This window comes from Notolepis coatsorum (genome assembly GCF_963971535.1).
Source record: "Notolepis coatsorum genome assembly, chromosome: 11".
Lineage (NCBI taxonomy): Eukaryota > Metazoa > Chordata > Actinopteri > Aulopiformes > Paralepididae > Notolepis > Notolepis coatsorum.
In genome coordinates this window covers 52773191-52792857 of record NC_140175.1, presented here as the reverse complement: position 1 = coordinate 52792857, position 19667 = coordinate 52773191, and the positions used below count along the sequence as shown (strand labels likewise).

The 19667-nt window shown below is 43.2% G+C and overlaps 1 protein-coding gene across 1 annotated transcript in view; it reads left to right on the top strand.

Moving 5' to 3' along the window:
* Positions 1-18478, top strand: part of smtna (smoothelin a) — a gene marked incomplete at its 5' end in the record, with an annotated part of 40262 nt that extends 21784 nt beyond the window's left edge. Inside the window, 7 exons of the mRNA XM_084324931.1 lie at positions 3842-3937; positions 4031-4106; positions 7291-7413; positions 7833-7923; positions 9664-9787; positions 12562-12713; positions 17889-18478. Of these exons, the coding sequence (XP_084181057.1) occupies positions 3842-3937; positions 4031-4106; positions 7291-7413; positions 7833-7923; positions 9664-9787; positions 12562-12713; positions 17889-18036 (810 nt within the window). The 3' untranslated portion in view covers positions 18037-18478. The remainder of the gene's footprint in view (positions 1-3841; positions 3938-4030; positions 4107-7290; positions 7414-7832; positions 7924-9663; positions 9788-12561; positions 12714-17888) is intronic.
* Positions 18479-19667: the final 1189 nt, after the last annotated feature.

Sequence of the window (19667 nt, the reverse complement as noted above, 5' to 3'; positions counted from 1 at the left end):
ACACACGCACGCACGCACGCACGCACACACACACACACACACACACACACACACACACACACACACACACACACACACACACACACACACACAGTCTTCCTGTTGAATCATTAGTCTTCATAATGGTAGTGTCTAGATCCCATCACACAGAAGGACGTTTTGATGGGGGTCAAAGCTGTAACTCATCATTATTTTCACCTAAAAAACAAGTTTATAAATCTATCCCTTAAAGGTGATAAAGGCATAAATGACATGTTATCTAGAGTAATCATTAAAAAAAAGAATACATCCACAGAGCTTTTAGAAAGGTGCAGAATAAAAGTATTGCTTTCCCCCCAAAAAATATATTGATTAATGAATTTATCATCTAAATCTTTTTTTGCAGGTCCGAAATGTATGTTTTTGTTTACATGTCGCATGCATGTACTGTATCTCCTCCCTACCTCCCACTTCCCCATGTGGAATACACATGATTGGATAAATGCTGGTGCTCTAGTGTGACATCTAGTGGCTGAATGTTATCTATAGCACCTTTAACCTAACTGTAACCAGAGTCGGGAGAAATCGAGACGTCACCAGCTGTGGGAACATTTGATTGGAGTGACACGTATTATTGCTTATATCAGAGGAGGCTTATTTGATTGAGTAACAGCTTTACCATGTTTAGGGTCTTAGAAACATATTGACATTTTAAACTCGGAATGACATTCAACGGATCCTTTAAAAATATATTTATTTTAATATATTTTGGGTGCATACTGATGACATATTTCAATTTTTTTGATGATTTACAAACAAGCTAGGCTAACGATTTGACAAGTTTTGACATGAAATTAAGAAAATATTTGATTCACCATATTGAAATTGACATTCCTGATATTTAAGCAGTTAATAATAATAATAATAATAATAATAATAATAATAATAATAATAATAATAATAATAATAATAATAATAATAATAATAATAATAATAATAATAATAATAATAATAATAATAAATTCAATTTGTACCGCACTTTATATTTGTGAAAATCTCAAAGTGCTACAGGAGATAAAGATAAAAAGTAAAATCAATAAAAACAATTAAAATGAATAAAACAACCAATGAAATGGAAGAACATAAAAATAAAATAATAATAACAATAATAATAATAATAATAATAATAATAATTATTATAATAATAATAATAATAATAATAATAATAATAATAATAATAATAATAATAATAATAATAATAATAATAATAATAATAATAATAATAATAATAATAATAATAATAATAATAATAATAATAATAATAATAATAATAATAATAATAATAATAATAATAAAAATGAATAGAAGTCAAATTAAAAGTAAAAGAATAATTCAGGCAAGTGCCTTGTTAAAAATAAATGTTTTTAGGCCCCTTTTAAAAACCTCAACGTACTGTGGTGCTCTCAGATGGTCGGGAAGGGCATTCCACAGCCGAGGAGCAGCTGAGCAAAAGGCCCGGTCACCCATGGTGCAGAGGTGTGTCCTGTGTATGGGTTGGAGTGTGTTTGAGTGTCCAGAGCGGAGGGAGCGGGTGGAGGTCGGGGGAACGATAAGCTCTTTTAGATAGGAGGGGGCATTGCTGTGGATGCACTGATGGGTGAGGAGGGAGACCTTGTATTCAACCCTGGAGGAGACAGGGAGCCAGTGTAGGGAATGGAGTATGGGTGTGATGTGATCATATTTCCGCACTCTCATCAGGATCCTAGCAGCACAGTTCTGGATGTGTTGGAGCTTCTGGATGCTCTTGCTAGGGATCCCGATGAGCAGTGCGTGTGAGAACTGGGGTCTGGAGCACAGCCCAATTGCTGAATACACGAGAAGAGATAGGAGCGGTTTCAAGGGTGTTTAATGTCAATTGAGCAACACAGGAATTGGGGGAAATAGAACAGGGTTATGTTCTGTCTTGTGGCTGCCGCGGCGGCAGTGAGCGAGCAAGCGGTCCTGGTGCTTGTCTTGGGAGCTGCTGGGTTGCAGCGGGAGAACAAGTGTTCCTCGTCGGGAACAGGTGACGTCCAGGCAGGGACGGCGGTCCTTTGGGGCACAGGAGAGAAACAGGTTAGAGGTTACAAATACGCGGTTACAAATACGCGGTTGGTATCTAGCAGAGCTTTCGGCAGAGACGTCGTACCTGGGCAGTGGTAATTAATACCACGACAGCTTCTGGTCAGCGTCGAGGTGTAGAAGTAGTCCCCCCATCAGGGAAGGATTGAGTGCAGCTGTGGAGAGTGGTGTGCTTGACCGCGTGCGAATTAGGGGGATGAAATACAGCTGGGCGTATGAGGGTAAAGGAAGGGGTGACTGGAGAAAGAGAGGATGAGGAGGAGTGTGCAGTGGATGGAGAGGGGGATGAAGAGGAGCGTGTGGAGGACGTGAGGGGAAAAGGAGGGGGAGTGAAGTAGGCCCGTGCTGTGATTATGACAGTGCGTTGCAGTAGTCAAGCCTTGTTAGTAGTCAGTTGATTGTTATTGCACGAGTCAGTTTTGCTAGTGATGTCCAAGCGTGTCTCTTCCTATAGACTATATTGTGATGTCCAAGCGTGTCCTATAGACTATATTGTGATGTCCAAGTGTGTCCTCTCCCTATAGACTATATTGTGATGTCCAAGTGTGTCCTCTCCCTATAGACTATATTGTGATGTTCAAGCGTGTCTCTTCCTATAGACTATATTGTGATGTCCAAGTGTGTTCTCTCCCTATAGACTATATTGTGATGTCCAAGTGTGTCTCTTCCTATAGACTATATTGTGATGTCCAAGCGTGTCTCTTCCTATAGACTATATTGTGATGTCCAAGCGTGTCTCTTCCTATAGACTATATTGTGATGTTCAAGTGTGTCTCTTCCTATAGACTATATTGTGATGTCCAAGCGTGTCCTCTTCCTATAGACTATATTGTGATGTCCAAGTGTGTCTCTCCCTATAGACTATATTGTGATGTCCAAGCGTGTCTCTTCCTATAGACTATATTGTGATGTCCAAGTGTGTCTCTCCCTATAGACTATATTGTGATGTCCAAGCGTGTCCTCTTCCTATAGACTATATTGTGATGTCCAAGCGTGTCCTCTCCCTATAGACTATATTGTGATGTTCAAGCGTGTCCTCTTTATAGTATAGACTATACTGCCCTCTTTGCTGTAACTCCTCCCACTACCTACACATTAAAAATACATTTAAAAAACATCCCTCCGGGCAGTGGGATCTAGACACTACCCTGTACAGTGACTTCCTGTGGACAAGGCTAATATATTAGAGGCTAAGTCACCAGTAAGCCACCCAATGAGGAATGGGGGTACAGCACATGCTCAGATTGAACTGGTGGAGTGTGTGGTGGAAATAGCCGAAGCTAATAACTTACTCAGACAAAAGAGACCTGGTTAATACAATGTATTAACTCAATCAAAGTATCAATACAAAATAGTCAGAGTTAGGCTGGATGACTCTCACCGAGGCGCTTAGCTAGGACACCACTGGAAGAGAGACTCCCCACCGGATCTTCAAACATCTTTATACATAGACATCGGAAGGGGTGGGGGCCACAGGAAGACACGATGTATAGGGGTGTCGTGACAATTTGGGGACATAATGGAAAGATGGGGGAGGGTTTATTTGGGTTAGTGAGGGGTGGGGGTAGGAAGAAAGGATGGTTGAGGGAAAGATCAAAGAGAGGGGGAGAGGTTTCATCTCCCATAAGTGTTAGAGAACCAAATTGAATGGAAATGCAGACGAATGCCTTATATCCCAATTTTAACAGGATATTATGCAATATAATGGCAGTGACATCTCCTCCATTTACCCTCCTTGCAGATGGAGTCAGCGGCGGAAGGAAGCCCAGCAGGGTCAGATGGGCTGTCCAGCCAGGATCTGGCTGCTATTGACGATGAAGAGGTTCTCAATAAGATGGTGAGCATGTCAAAGTGATTATGTTCTGTTTCCCAAAGAGAAATATGAAGGATTTATTGTGACCTTGAGTTGTTGTTTGAACCGGCCTGATAGCTGGACGAGGCCGTGGACTTTGAGGAGAGGAGAAAACTGAGGGCAGCACTGAGAGACCTGCTCAAGAAGAAGAGAGGTAAATACCAAGGATAATGCAATACAATACACTGCAATACAATACAATACAATACAATACAATACACTGCAATACAATACAATACAATACAATACAATACAACACAATACACTGAGAGACCTCAAGAAGAAGAGAGGTAAATACCAAGGATAATACAATACAATACAATACAATACACTGAGAGACCAAGGACAATACTGGCTTACATGCAGTATGGTACAATACAATACAATACAATACAATACAATACAATACAATACAATACAATACAGTACAGTTCAATACAATACAGCACAGCACAGCACAGCACAATACAATACTTTTATTTATTGTATTAATTTAACCTTTATTTAACTAGGCAGGTCAATTAAGAACATATTCTTATTAACAATGATTGCCTGGCAAGAGGACAAAAAGGCCTCTCGAAGGGTAACAGGGAAGGGTAACTATTTTTATTTATAAAATAGAAAAGAGACAGACGATACATACATCAGTTAGGTCAGCCGAAACCCGTCCAATCTTTCGCCCGTCGACTAAAGACGCACTTCTTCAACCATTATCTGAATAAAAAAATTATAAAAAAATATCTAACCCTAACTAACCTTACTGTCATGCACTTGTCCTAATAAACTAACCTACACTGTAGCACTCAACACTTTGATGAACATTGTTACTCAGCTGATAGAGTTGTGCCCTTCCTGATGATTTGTCGTAAGTCGCTTTGGATAAAAGCGTCAGCTAAATGACTAAATGTAAATGTAAATGTACATCACAGAGGTAAGGGAAACTACAAGGTATGTAATACATGAAGCAGAACAGTCAAATTACAGTTAAAAGGCTGGGTGACAGTTACAGGTGTGTATAAACAGCTTCTTAAATGAGTAGTGAGGGGGATCAATTTGTACCTTTTTTAAGTCTTTTGCATGTTGTTCCAACTGCTGGGAGCAGCAAATTGGAAGGAGGATTGATTGAGTTTCTTGTTACCACCTGTCTAGGTTGAAGGCTGTTGGATGACGTCAGCCTAAGGTCATCCAGGCTAATGTTGTCCATGCCCTTAAAAAAAAAAAAAAAACCAAGGACAATACAATACAATACTATACAATACACTGAGAGACCTGCTCAAGAAGAAGAGAGGTAAATACCAAGGATAATACAATACAATACAATGCAATACAATGCAATATAATACAATACAATGCAATACAATACAATGCAATATAATGCAATATAATACAATACAATACAATGCAATACAATACAATACAATACAATACAATACAATACAATACCATACCATACCATACCATACAATACAATACAATACAATACAATACAATACAATACAATACAATACAATACAATACAATACAGCACAGCACAGCACAGCACAGCACAGCACAGCACAGCACAGCACAGCACAGCACAGCACAGCACAATACAATACTTTTATGTATTGTATTAATTCAACCTTTATTTAACCAGGCAGGTCAATTAAGAACAAATTCTTATTAACAATGATGGCCTGGCAAGAGGACAAAAAGATGTCTCGAAGGGTAACAGGGAAGGGTAACTATTGCATGTTGTTCCAACTGCTGGGAGCAGAAAATTGGAAGGAGGATTGATTGAGCTTCTTGTTACCACCTGTCTAGGTTGAAGGCTGTTGGATGACGTCAGCCTAAGGTCATCCAGGCTAATGTTGTCCATGCCCTTTAATGGAGGTGACCATTGGACTCTGGTTGTACTGGGCAGCTCCTAGTGGTCAACAGTGTCAGACTGTAGTTGTACTGGGTAGCTCCTAGTGGTCAACAGTGTCAGACTGTAGTTGTACTGGGTAGCTCCTAGTGGTCAACAGTGTCAGACTATAGTTGTACTGGATAGCTTCTAGTGGTCAACAGTGTCAGGCTGTAGTTGTACTGGGTAGCTCCTAGTGGTCAACAGTGTCAGGCTCTAGTTGTACTGGGTAGCTCCTAGTGGTCAACAGTGTCAGACTGTAGTTGTACTGGGTAGCTCCTAGTGGTCAACAGTGTCAGGCTCTAGTTGTACTGGGTAGCTCCTAGTGGTCAACAGTGTCAGACTGTAGTTGTACTGGGTAGCTCCTAGTGGTCAACAGTGTCAGACTGTAGTTGTACTGGGTAGCTCCTAGTGGTCAACAGTGTCAGGCAGTGGTTGTACTGGGTAGCTCCTAGTGGTCAACAGTGTCAGACTGTAGTTGTACTGGGTAGCTCCTAGTGGTCAACAGTGTCAGACTGTAGTTGTACTGGATAGCTCCTAGTGGTCAACAGTGTCAGGCTCTAGTTGTACTGGGTAGCTTCTAGTGGTCAACAGTGTCAGACTGTAGTTGTACTGGATAGCTCCCAGGTGTGAATGTGTAGAACTGTGTGAGAGTGAGGCACACTCCTCTCCACAGGGAGACTCCAGTACAGGGAATGTAACGGCCGGGACAGTAAAATACAGGGATTAAAGTACCAAGAGTAGACTGTTAATAAACCTTATGCTTACCTTAACCATAACCTTACTGGAGACCTCACGCCTCACCATAACCTAACTGGAGACCTCACACCCCTCCATAACCTAACTGGAGACCTCACGCCCCACCATAACCTTACTGGAGACCTCACGCCCCTCCATAACCTTACTGGAGACCTCACGGCCCTCCATAACCTAACTGGAGACCTCACGCCCCTCCATAACCTAACTGGAGACCTCACGCCCCACCATAACCTAACTGGAGACCTCACGCCCCTCCATAACCTTACTGGAGACCTCACGCCCCACCATAACCTAACTGGAGACCTCACGCCCCTCCATAACCTTACTGGAGACCTCACGCCCCTCCATAACCTAACTGGAGACCTCACGGCCCTCCATAACCTAACTGGAGACCTCACGGCCCTCCATAACCTAACTGGAGACCTCACGCCCCTCCATAACCTAACTGGAGACCTCACGCCCCTCCATAACCTTACTGGAGACCTCACGCCCCTCCATAACCTAACTGGAGACCGCACGCCCCTCCATAACCTTACTGGAGACCTCACGCCCCTCCATAACCTAACTGGAGACCGCACGCCCCTCCATAACCTAACTGGAGACCTCACGGCCCTCCATAACCTTAACTAGAGATGAGAATGTCCCTGGAGTCTCTGCCCCTTCAGACATGTCCCTCCTCTGTTTCTGTCCTCAGAGAAGCGGGAAAAGGAGCGTGGCTCGAGGCAGCAGGATCTGAAGCAGCAGGGTTTGGCCAAGACAGGAACCACTAATACCAGCAGCATAGGGAGAGGAACCACCAACCAGACACAAACACACAGTAAGTATCCCAACACACCAAGGAGGAGGAGGAGGAGGAGGAGGAGGAGGAGGAGGAGGAGGAGGAGGAGGAGGATGGTGTTGATGGTGGCAATGATGATGATGAAGATGATGGAGATGAAGACGAGGAAGAAGATGATGATGATGGGTCAACTAGCTTTCAGTACAGTCAACTCAGGGTGTAATTATTCAATTAAATGGAAAATATTTTGGTAAAGAAAATTGTTACTGTGTTCCCATGTTTATAATGAAGATGATTAATAGTAGTTAGTTGCACATTATATTTTGGATTGATTGATTTGAATTTGGAAGATAATTGACATCAACACTGCACTGCACTCACACACAGTTGCATCCAAGCTTCTTTCCTATCATCAATATTTTTTCCAGGTCTGTTCTTGGTTTTCTGTGTCTCCTCAGAACCCAGCAGCCAGTCCTCCTCCTCCTCCTTCTCCTCCTCCTCCTCTTCCTCCTCCTCCTCCCCCGGACCCTTCAACAGGACAGCAGGCAGGTGAGTCATATCACTGTAGCACAACAACGTCTTGACAACGTTTGACAAGCCATCTAGACTGCTGCTCCTGCTGATGTCTTCTTTATGAGATTAACCCTTTCACTGCCACACGGCAAATGGTTAACCCTTTCACTACCACACTACAGAAGGTTAACCCTTTGTAGTGTGGTAGTGAAAGGTTAACCTTCTGTAGTGTGGTAGTGAAAGGGTTAAATGCCAGTGCTGTCTACAACATGTCATGATAATAATACCAACATGTCCATGTTCCCTCACATCTGAATGAAGAATACATTTTTAACCTTTATTTACCCAGGGAAAGTTACATTCTTTCAGCAACTCCCTGCTTCACACTCACAGTACACCTGGGAGCCACCCAGTAAAACCACTGCCTGACGCTGTTGACCACTAGGAGCTGCCCAGTACAACCACAGTCTGACACTGTTGACAACTAGGAACTGCCCAGTACAACCACTGCCTGACACTGTTGACTACTAGGAGCTGCCCAGTACAACCACAGTCTGACACTGTTGACCACTAGGAGCTGCCCAGTACAACCACTGCCTGACACTGTTGACCACTAGGAGCTGCCCAGTACAACCACTGCCTGATGCTGTTGACCACTAGGAGCTGCCCAGTACAACCACTGCCTGACACTGTTGACCACTAGGAGCTGCCCAGTACAACCACAGTCTGACACTATTGACCACTAGGAGCTGCCCAGTACAACCACAGTCTGACACTGTTGACCACTAGGAGCTGCCCAGTACAACCACTGCCTGATGCTGTTGACCACTAGGAGCTGCCCAGTACAACCACAGTCTGACACAGTTGACCACTAGGAGCTGCCCAGTACAACCACAGTCTGACACTGTTGACCACTAGGAGCTGCCCAGTACAACCACAGTCTGACACTGTTGACCACTAGGAGCTGCCCAGTACAACCACAGTCTGGCACTGTTGACCAGTTAAGTAGAGACACTAGAGCAGGGGGAATTAAGTGCCTTGCTAAAGAGCACATCAGTGGTGACCATTAAGAGAGAGGAAAGCCTTAAATCCATTTACTTCCTCCATCCACATTTTTGTAGGTATGGTGTAAAAATATAATAAGATGACATGACATGAAGCTGCTGAGGAGCTGTATGCTGTGGCTTCACTGTCCTATAAGGCTGGTCATTAAGCTGACAGGTATACGTATGTGTGTATATGTGTATGTGTGTGTGCGTGTATATATGTGTGTATATGTGTGTGTGTATACTTGTATGTGTGTGTATATGTGTGTGTATGTGTGTATATGTGTGTGCATATGTCTGTGTGTATATATGTGTGTGTATCTGTGTGTGTATCTGTGTGTGTATATATGTGTGTGTATATGTGTGTGTGTGTGTGTGTGTGTGTGTGTGTGTGTGTATGTGTGTGTATATGTGTGTATATGTGTGTGTGTATATGTGTGTGTGTGTGTGTGTGTGTGTGTGTGTGTGTGTGTGTATATGTGTGTGTATATGTGTGTGTATATGTGTGTGTGTGTGTATATGTTTGTGTGTGTGTGTGTGTGTATATATGTGTGTGTGTGTGTGTGTGTATGTGTGTGTATATGTGTGTGTGTGTGTGTGTGTATATGTGTGTATATGTGTGTGTATATGTGTGTGTGTGTGTGTGTGTGTGTGTGTGTGTGTGTGTGTGTGTGTGTGTGTGTGTGTGTGTGTGTATGTGTGTGTATATGTGTGTGTGTCTTTTCTCCAGCCAGGCCAGCCCCTCTGCAGCCGCGGTGACGTGTCCTGCCCCCGCAGCAAGCGCAGCGCCCAACTTGAGGAACGTCAAGCACATGCTGCTGGAGTGGTGCAAAGCCAAAACACAACCATATGAGGTCTGTCCTCTGAATCACTGCCCTGTCCCGCTAAATATAGCTCTCCAGTACCTCATCCACTGTCCTCTAAAAGGCACGGGTACCCAAAAAGTAGCCAGAACTGAGACTCTAACCCGTGATGTCATATGGGTGCACTTGGAGCTACTCCATATAAATGTGAATTACTGCTCATTGCTGGTGTTAATATAGACTTTGAAGACTTAAATATGCTATGAATACTCTCCTGTAGGCTAGGACAGCTAACACAGTGAACATGTGGACACCTAAATGGTAAATTGACTGCCTTTATGTAGTGCTTTTATCCAAAGCTTATGCAACAACGTATGCCTCACATTCATTCACTCACACATTCACTCACTGACAGCGGAGGCGACCATGCAAGGTGCCAACCTGCTCAAGGACACTTCCACACGCTGCCGGGAGGAGCCAGCATTGAACTGGGAACCTTCAATTACCAGAGAGACCGCTCTAACCCCTGAGCCACTGTTGCCCCACTTAAAATGCACCATAGTTTTTTTTCTTTTTTGCACAAGGGAACAAGCAATAACTGAAACAGATTAAAAACCCCTAGAGGCTTACCAATATAAAGATAGCTCACCTAAATTAACAAGAAAGACAATACAAATTCTGCTTTTTTGTTTTGGTATTATTAACACATACATCTTGCTGTAGTCAGAGCATGTAGAGGTTTTCTTCTTTATTCTGTCCCGGACTCCAGACTGCACTCAGTTTGCTCGCATTGTCCTCCGTAAATCTGTCCGGTGCTACTAAAAATGTTATTGGTCACGGCATTGCAACATAAGATATTATACCCCGATATTTCACCCGAGTGGTTTGGCTAAGGTATGAGGAAACACAAAACGACATGTAGGCCTACTGTGTTTATTGCAAACAGTGTGGCAGACTATTGCGGCTAATGCCAAACTCACATCTGGAACTAATGCCAAACTCACACCTGGAACTAATGCCAAACTCACATCTGGAACTAATGCCAAACTCACACCTGGAACTAATGCCAAACTCACACCTGAGGCTGGAACTAATGCCAAACTCACACCTGAGGCTGGAACTAATGCCAAACTCACACCTGGAACTAATGCCAAACTCACACCTGGAACTAATGACAAACTCACACCTGGAACTAATGCCAAACTCACACCTGGAACTGCCAGCTTCAAACACCAGACACTTCACTACCACACCAGAAATTGCAAGCACATACAATGCCAGGACGCCTATATTCGAATACCAACCGTTTTGTGCGTTTTGCGAATCTGATTGGCCACTGACGTTTCTAGTCATGTGACATGTGCACCAATCGTGTGACGGCAAGTTCTTTCGCCGGTTAAGCTTAGGCACTCTTTCGAAGTTGGTTAAGGTTAGAGTTTGTCTTAGAGCATGGCGATAGAACGCCAGCCCTGATTCCAAACTCTAACCTTAACCAACTTCGAAAGAGTCGCCTAAGCTTAACCAGTGATAAACTAGGCGTTATGTAGTTTGCTGCTGGTCGGGGCGGAAATGGGCGCGTCACGCGATTGGGCGCACATGTCACATGACCAGAAACGTCAGTGGCCAATCAGATTTGCAAAACGCACAAAACGGTTGGTATTCGAATAGACGCTGCCAGGACAGGTGCATCAATCCAAAACGTTTTTATTACTCATACACTGTTAATCTATGTGAACTGTTTGGATGATGAGCAAACAACGTTTCATATTCTCATCCACAGCGGCGCAAACTGGCTCATCATCTTGACTTGATATTTAAAGAATCTCCAGTTTCAAAGCTTTATTGAGCGAGTGGTACAGTCTTGAGTGCATAGTAGTATAGACATATTAGCATAGTAGGTAGTAATATGGGCAAGGTAGATTCCTTTTTTTTTCTCTCTCAAAACTTTGTTTATTGAAGTTTTTTCATTGCAATATGAGATGAGCACAAGGTCAAATTATACACATATATGCCAGACGTATTGCACATATCTACATATAAGTAGACAAAATATAGGTCTGTTGAATATATAGACTAAAGCAAATACACCACAAAATAAATATAGATATTGTTTCGGACATACAGTCAATTAAACAGATATGTACACTCAGGACAAGGACTGTACAGCAGAAATAGATTCCTTAGTAGCAAAGTGCATACTAGTAAAAGACAGTATGAATGTTAGTCGTTTATTTATTTATTTATTATTATATATTTTTTCTCTTCTCAATTCAGATATTGATTGAATATGGTTAGTCCATATTAATCAATACTTGCTTGCTGTGTGAATACTGCAAACAATGACCCGCTTGTGTTCGGACATGGGCTCAGTTTGTAATTACACACATTTAGGACTGCGCTGTGATGTGCGACTAAGACCAGGAGGCCAGTCCATGTGTGAAAGGGACCAAACCTATCACAAGAGGAAATGATCATCAAGTACAACATTGCTGAGGAGGAGATGCCAATGTAAACCCAACATTTATTAATGATACCGCAATTTATCTGGGTTATTTCGGACACACTGAAAAAGAGGACCACAGAGAAAATTGCTGCAGCATCTCATTCATGAAATTTTTTGTGCAACCAAATGATGTGCTACTGCTACCACGGTACCGGCCATCGTATAAATAATTTACCATGGTACTACCACCATGATATCACTTCTGTACTGAAGTAATACCACAGTATAATCCAATTTAAATCATGATACTGAGGGTACTGTCGTAGTGATCATAAAATGGTGGAAATAACATGATGTCCGATTCTGTCTCGTCTATGTCCAGGGAGTGAACATCCGTGACTTCTCATCCAGTTGGAGTGACGGCATTGCCTTCTGCGCCCTGGTGCACCGCTTCTTCCCCGATGCCTTCGAGTATTACACCCTCAACCCCACCCAGCGCAGGGAAAACTTCCAGCTGGCCTTCAGTACCGCAGAGTGGGTCCCTTACTTTTTCTCTCATGTGTATAAACCCACCCCTCCCTTAACCTTGCAATTTTGTGCTCATTCCCAAAATGCTCTTTGAGCAGATGTCTTGCCCTCTGATAGCCCTGTGATGGAGGCAGATGTTGGCAGCTGCGGACCAGGTTTTTTGGATGTCCTCTTGTGTATTGCTCTAGGAAGTGTAAGCAGTCACTGTCATCATCAGTTCTTTTCTCCACTCCTCCCTCAAATGCACTGATAAAACCTTCATATTTTAATGGATCACCATCATACACAGGAATGTCTCTTGGTGGTATAATACAGATTTTGCTTAACCAGTAAAGCAGTTATGTCATTCTGTCTTTGTAGCACATATATCACCGGCAGGGGGTGTAGTATGAATGACATGACCTTGAACATCCTTTTCCAAATGAACCTGTATATTTTCAGTTTGAACCTGTTGGCTGGGGAGAGAATATTGCATTAGAGGAGTCATAGAATGAGCTTTGGCAGGTGTATCACAAATAGGCTGTTTAGGCCTCACAGCCTGTGGCAGGGAGGGAGGCTTTGAACCAGTCCACACGAGCACTGGATTTAAAGTAACCGACGTTTGAAAAAAATAAACCTCTGTCCACACAGGTGAATAACCACGTATAACCGCGTACTCACGGCGGCTGGAAAACCAGCAACCGATACATGTAGTACAATGCCAAAGCAGTAGGCGGCGATGTTGTTCAGACATGAAGGCCATTTCAACCAATCAGAAAAGGTTGAACGCTCACTACACTTCCTGCTTAAAAACAAAACAAAGCCGCCATCTTTAAATACCCTTGCGTTAGCCATTTAGCCAACGGAGCATATATTTTTCAGCAAAGAAAGAAAGTGCAATAAACAAACGGATACATTCACTGTGTTCTGCCTCTCATTTGTTGATGAAACAAAACCAACAGCAACACAATTTACCACCAAGAGCGGATAGTTTAGTCTCACAAAAAGATATCCGGTGTTGTTAGCTACATGCTAATGTGAATGGCATTCTCTATGTATAGTATATAGCTTACATGCTAACATAATAATGTAACGTTAACGCTAGTATAATGAATGGATGCAAACGTTATTTAACACATTGCAGAATGGGTACAATACAATACGGCTCAATACAAACAATTGTTAAGGGGATGCAGTCTGGACTGGGTTCCTTATAACAATAACTTGACAACACATGAGTTTAGTTTAGCCGCAGCTACAGGTTTTACTCTGGTCGGGTCAGGAATGCGACAACAGACATCAGTCGATCACAACACTCTTCAACAATACGTTTCGAACAAAAGTTTGTTACAATCATTTTCATATAACGCTACATGGGACAGCTCTGCTGTAAACACTGGTGTAGCTGGCTCTGCTCTAATCACTCTAACCCTGTGCTCGGTTGCTAACTTGCTATTGTTTGCGACAGTCTGCCGTGAACATGGGAAATAATTGCGACAGCTCTGCTCTAAACACTGGGAATAACCTCGATTGCTATGCCCACACCACACGCACCCACTGCAACCGGGATGTGCGCAAAACTTCACCCTGGACTCCGGTTTTCAAAGACCATGGTTGCAGTGTAGCAAAACCCCGGTTGTGTGTGCCCGAACAGTGCAACTGCACAATCATGGTTACATTAAATCCAGCGCTCGTGTGGACTTGATAGCTTATCAGTGAGCTGGATGCAATCCTACCTGGAGGGGAGAGAACAGATGGTAGAGGTAAACGGTACTCTATCCCCCCCCCCCTCACAGTGAGCTGTGGTGTTCCACAAGGAAGCATACTAGGACCGCTACTCTTCCTAATTTATGCAAATGACATGTCGTCAGCCTGTGACTGCAACTTGTTCCTGTTTGCGGACGACTCAGCCCTGCTGGTCTCTGACAAGAACAAGTTGCAGGTTGAAAAAACCCTCAGCTCGGAACTAGGCAAAATCTGCATATGGCTCGCTGATAACAAACTATCATTACACATGGGCAAAACAGAGTCCATTCTCTTCGGTTCAAATAACAAACTCAGCAAGACCGACGGCTTCTCAGTTGCAGTGGGTGACAATATTGTCACAAGGAAAGACGAAATTACCTACCTGGGTTCCATCCTAGAGGCAAATCTTTCCTGTGACAAAATGGCATCCAATGTAATAAGAAAAGTCAACCAACGAACTAGATTCTTGTACCGGATCTCCTCTCTGGTAAACAAGAATACCCTGAAGACTCTGGCAGGAGCACTCATTCAAGGGTACTACGACTATGCGTGCACCTCATGGTACCAAAGCACCTCAAAGGCGCTTAAAACAAAATTACAAACATCACAAAACAAACTGGTCAGACTACTACTTGACCTTACCCCCAGAACCCACCTCACCCCTGCCCACTTTGACAACCTAGGATGGCTTAGAGTAGACGACAGAGTACAGCAACTTGCAATGGGCCTGGTCTACACTATACGACTAAGGTACCCATGTACATGTCAAAATACTTCCCAAAGGTCAGTGAATACCACAACCACTACACCAGAGGAAGCTCAACAAATCATGTTAAACCCAGATTCGGCTCAAACAAGGGACTAAACACGTTTCGCAATTATGCCACATCAATGTGGAACGCCCTACCCAAAGCTGTAAAGGAATGTGAATCCCTACCCACATTCAAAACTGCTCTTAAAGAGCACCTACGGGAGGCTGCAATTCGAAACTGGCCACCGTAAATGCCCAAAACCCCCACCACCTCCTAATAGACAGTCTCCTCCCCACCGCATGTACATATTCCCTCCCCGCCGTATGGATATTTCTCTCCCACCCACCCACCCCCTCCTAATGTACAGTCCCCTCCCCATCATATTTATATACTCTGTCAGGATCTAGGGGTAACAGTACTGTATATTTGAATACCGTTTATGTCACAAATGTATCAGTACTAAATACCTATATGTCCCTATGCCATAAATGTCATGTATGTTGTGTATGTCATAAATGTCTATATGAATTGAAAATGGGGGACCCTGATGGAAACAAGACAAACGTCTTTTTCAGGTCTGCATCCCCTTAACAATTGTATGTATTGAGCCGTACTGTATTGTACCCATTCTGCAATCTGTTAAATAAAGTTTTCATTCATTCATTCATTCATTCATTCATTCATTCATTCATTCATTCATTCATTCATTCATTCATTCATTCATTCATTCATTCATTCATTCGTTCATTCATTCATTCATTCAGACTGGGCCTTAGTTTCCCTTTGAGCAGCAGCAGCTCCTTTTTGCAAGTCTGAGCTCCTCCCACTTGACACTCTTGAACTGTTCCTTGATCCCATTGTTTCCAGTACATGCACCTTTATATTTGCTGCTGCCAGCTGTGTTTCCATTTCCAGTTGTTCCTGTTGCATTTTTTTTTTTTTTTTTTTTGTCTTTTTCCCCCTCCATTTTCCTCCGATTTTCTCCCATCCCAATGTTAGTCGTATGCCAATTCCCAGTCCCTTCCTGGTCGCTGCGCACTTACCCCCCACAGTCAGATCATCTGGGAGAGTGGAGGCTACCACGTGCTTCCTCCGACACACGTCCAGCCAATCACCGCTTCTTTTCACCTGGCAGCGCGGATTCTCATCGAGAGGGCGTAGCGTGTGGGAGGACCACACTATCCCCCTCGAGTCCTATCCGCGCTTAGCAGGCGCCCCGACCGAACTGTAGGAGTCGCTGTTTACAACGACCCGGACCCACCCCGCCAGCTTCTCCCACCCTCTAATACAGCCAATTGTATTAGTGCAGACGGCCAGCCAAGCTGGTGACAACCCCGGAGCTGTGAGCTGGATTCGAACAGGCGAATCCAGCTCACAGCTCCGGGGCTGGTGACGAACGCAATCTCCGCTCGGCCACCTAACCGCCCTGTTCCAGTTGCATTCTGAATTGTTGTTGTTGTGCCTCATTTTCTCTTCTGAGTTGATCTTGTTGTGCCCCATTTTTTCTTCTGAGTTGATCTTGTTGTGCCTCTTTTTCTCTTCTGAGTTGTTCTTGTTGCATCCTGAGTTGCTCTTGTTGTGCATCATTTTCTCTTCTGAGTTGATCTGGTTTTCTAATTTGTTCTTGTTGTACCTCCAGTGTATGTTTTTTCTTTAAGGCAGCAACCTTTTCCATTATAGCGGCCTTTTCGGCCTGAGCTAAAATACGAGCAGATGAGGTGGAAGATGTTTTTGATGCAATGGATTTGTGTGTGGATCTTGATTTTGAAGTATTTGATACACTGTCATGAGGTCCAATATCATCAGAATTTACATCACTCAGTCTTTCACCTTCAGTAGTGACATGTGTTTCCTTTTCAAGTATGTCATGTATTTGCTGCTCCACTTCTGATAGCCACAGATGTACATCCTGTATAAAACCTTCTAGAATGTCATTTTTGGTTGAAACCATTCGTTTTGCCTTTCAATTTCCTCTTCATGTAATGGTAAAATCATCAATGATGAATGACTTTCCTTGGCTTCATCACACAGAGTGGTTAATTCATTCAAATGGCGTTTTACTGCATTTGCATTTTCATCTGACTTCATGAGCCCTTTCAATACATCTCTTGACTTAGCAGCCTTTTTCATTTCCAATGTCCTGTTTTCTCTTGCCTGTTACTTCACAGGTATGGTAGGGAGTGATCTTACGCAGTAGACACAGCAATGATGGATGTCCAGTCGTGATTCCAGGTTTAGGGGTGTTTATCGCTGAAGTTGCAGTTGTACATTCAATTTATTGCCAGTGTGGGTTCTGTAGGAATTATATGGTATTCTATATTTATTTGGTATTTCTTGGCTTTTGGTTGCTGAGCTGCTGAGCTTCTGTTACTGAGCTACTGTTACTGAGCTACTGTTACTGAGCTACTGGTAAGAACGGTGTGCTCCTCACTACCTGTGTCCTAGTTGATTACTGCACCTGTGACCCTAAGTACCTAACCAGTGCTGTCAAATCTAAAACCCGCCACCAGGTGTCTAATAATAATATTACAAATAATAAAATAATATGCCACCATCATAATGGCTCCTACAAGATCCATGTGATCCATCTCTCTCTCTCTCTCTCTCTCTCTCTCTCTCTCTCTCTCTCTCTCTCTCTCTCTCTCTCTCTCTCTCTCTCTCTCTCTCTCTCTCTCTCTCTCTCTCTCTCTCTCTCTCTCTCCAGACGTTTGGCAGACTGTCCTCCCCTGCTGGACGTGGATGACTTGGTACGCATGCCAGAGCCTGACTGGAAGTGTGTTTACACCTACATCCAGGAGTTCTATCGCTGCCTGGTGGATAAGGGCCTGGTAAAGACCAAGAAGAAAGCCTAGACCCACACACAGCTCTCACACTAACACAATACTGTACCATACCGTACCGGGCCATAAGCCAATTCATTCAACCTTTATTTAGTCTCAAAAATCAAGTTCAACTCTCATTTCAGATGATGTCAAGAAATACAGCATGCAATAAATACAAAAATAATAAGAATATTTTTTTTACTTATTTATCCTTTATTTATCCAGGAATGTCCCATTGAGATACAAGATCTCTTCTTCCAGGGAGTCCTGACCAACACAGCACACAACAAGTTTCAACATAAAAAAACATAAAAACAAGGGCATTAAACAAAAAACATACACATACAAATACAGAAGGCCATTTGTGCAGTGGCAAGAAGCATAATCAGATCAGCAATAGCATCAGGTAAAACAGTTACATGTTTCATGAAGGGCTAATCGTAGCATACCTTTAAAAGCATTCACAGTAGGAAGTGCCACTAGACAAAGTTTCACTTGCAGCGTATTCCATACAAAGGGAGCATAGTGGGAGAATGCAGCTTCACCAAGCTCTGACTGCATCAAAGAAACATTTAAAAGCATCCCATTTGCTGCTTGTCTGGTATTAAAAAAGCAAGTATAAAAGGACAGAAGTCTGGAGATATATAAGGGCAGCTTATACCTAGCAATGACTTAAGGATAAAAATCAACATGTGTGATTGTCTTCTTTGGTACAGAGAGGACCACCCTAAAGACTGATACAAAGTGCAGTGGTGGGTGCGAGAGCCTGCACCCGTTACAAAACGTATAGCAGTATGGTACGCAGAATCCAGCTTTTTAAGCAGGGAGGAAGGAGCATGCATATAAATCACATCGTCATAGTCTAATACAGACAGAAAGGAACTCTGCACAATTCTCTTCCTGGCTTCAGACGGGAAACATTTCTTTAAACGGAAGAAAAAGCCCAATTTAGGTCTACGTTTTCTCAGTAGGTTCCCAATATGAACATCAAAGGCCATCTTTTCATCAATCCATATGCCCAGATATTTGTAGGATGCTACTTTGTCAAGGCATTCCAGTGTCAGAATCGGAGGGACAGCTGTATTAGTTCGAGAGCGAGAGAAGGTCATGTACTTGGTCTTTTTTACATTAAGGATCAGTCTTAGCCTTAGCAAGGAGTGTTGCAGTGTATTAAAAGCATCCTGTAGAACAGGGGTGGCCAACCAGTCAGAGAATATGCCAGTATAATAGTATAGCATTGTGGCAAACGCTAAGCTAACGGCTAACGCTAGTTAGCTTAGCCTGTTCAGCAGCTAACATTATCCCATCGCTCATGGCAATTATATTGCATGTCATTTATCTACTGCACAGTACATTTCGGAGAGTACATTTTACTCAAACTGAGTAAAATTTTGTATGTATGTATAGACATAGCAATGGCAAACAAAATTGCCAGGCCTAATGCGAGCCAGGGAAGTGTTGCGCTTTGTGCTTTGTAACGTGGCTTCATGTTTTCATCCACTGAGCTGTGAGGCTCCACATGCGACGTTGTGTGTGTCACGCCCCCCGCTCCCATTAGTGCGCACCCGAGACCACCTATTTCACCGGCCCAGGTTCAGCGCCGCCGGGGACGAATCAGCGGGGGGCGTGGACGGGGGACAGCGTTCTCACTCAGACAGACA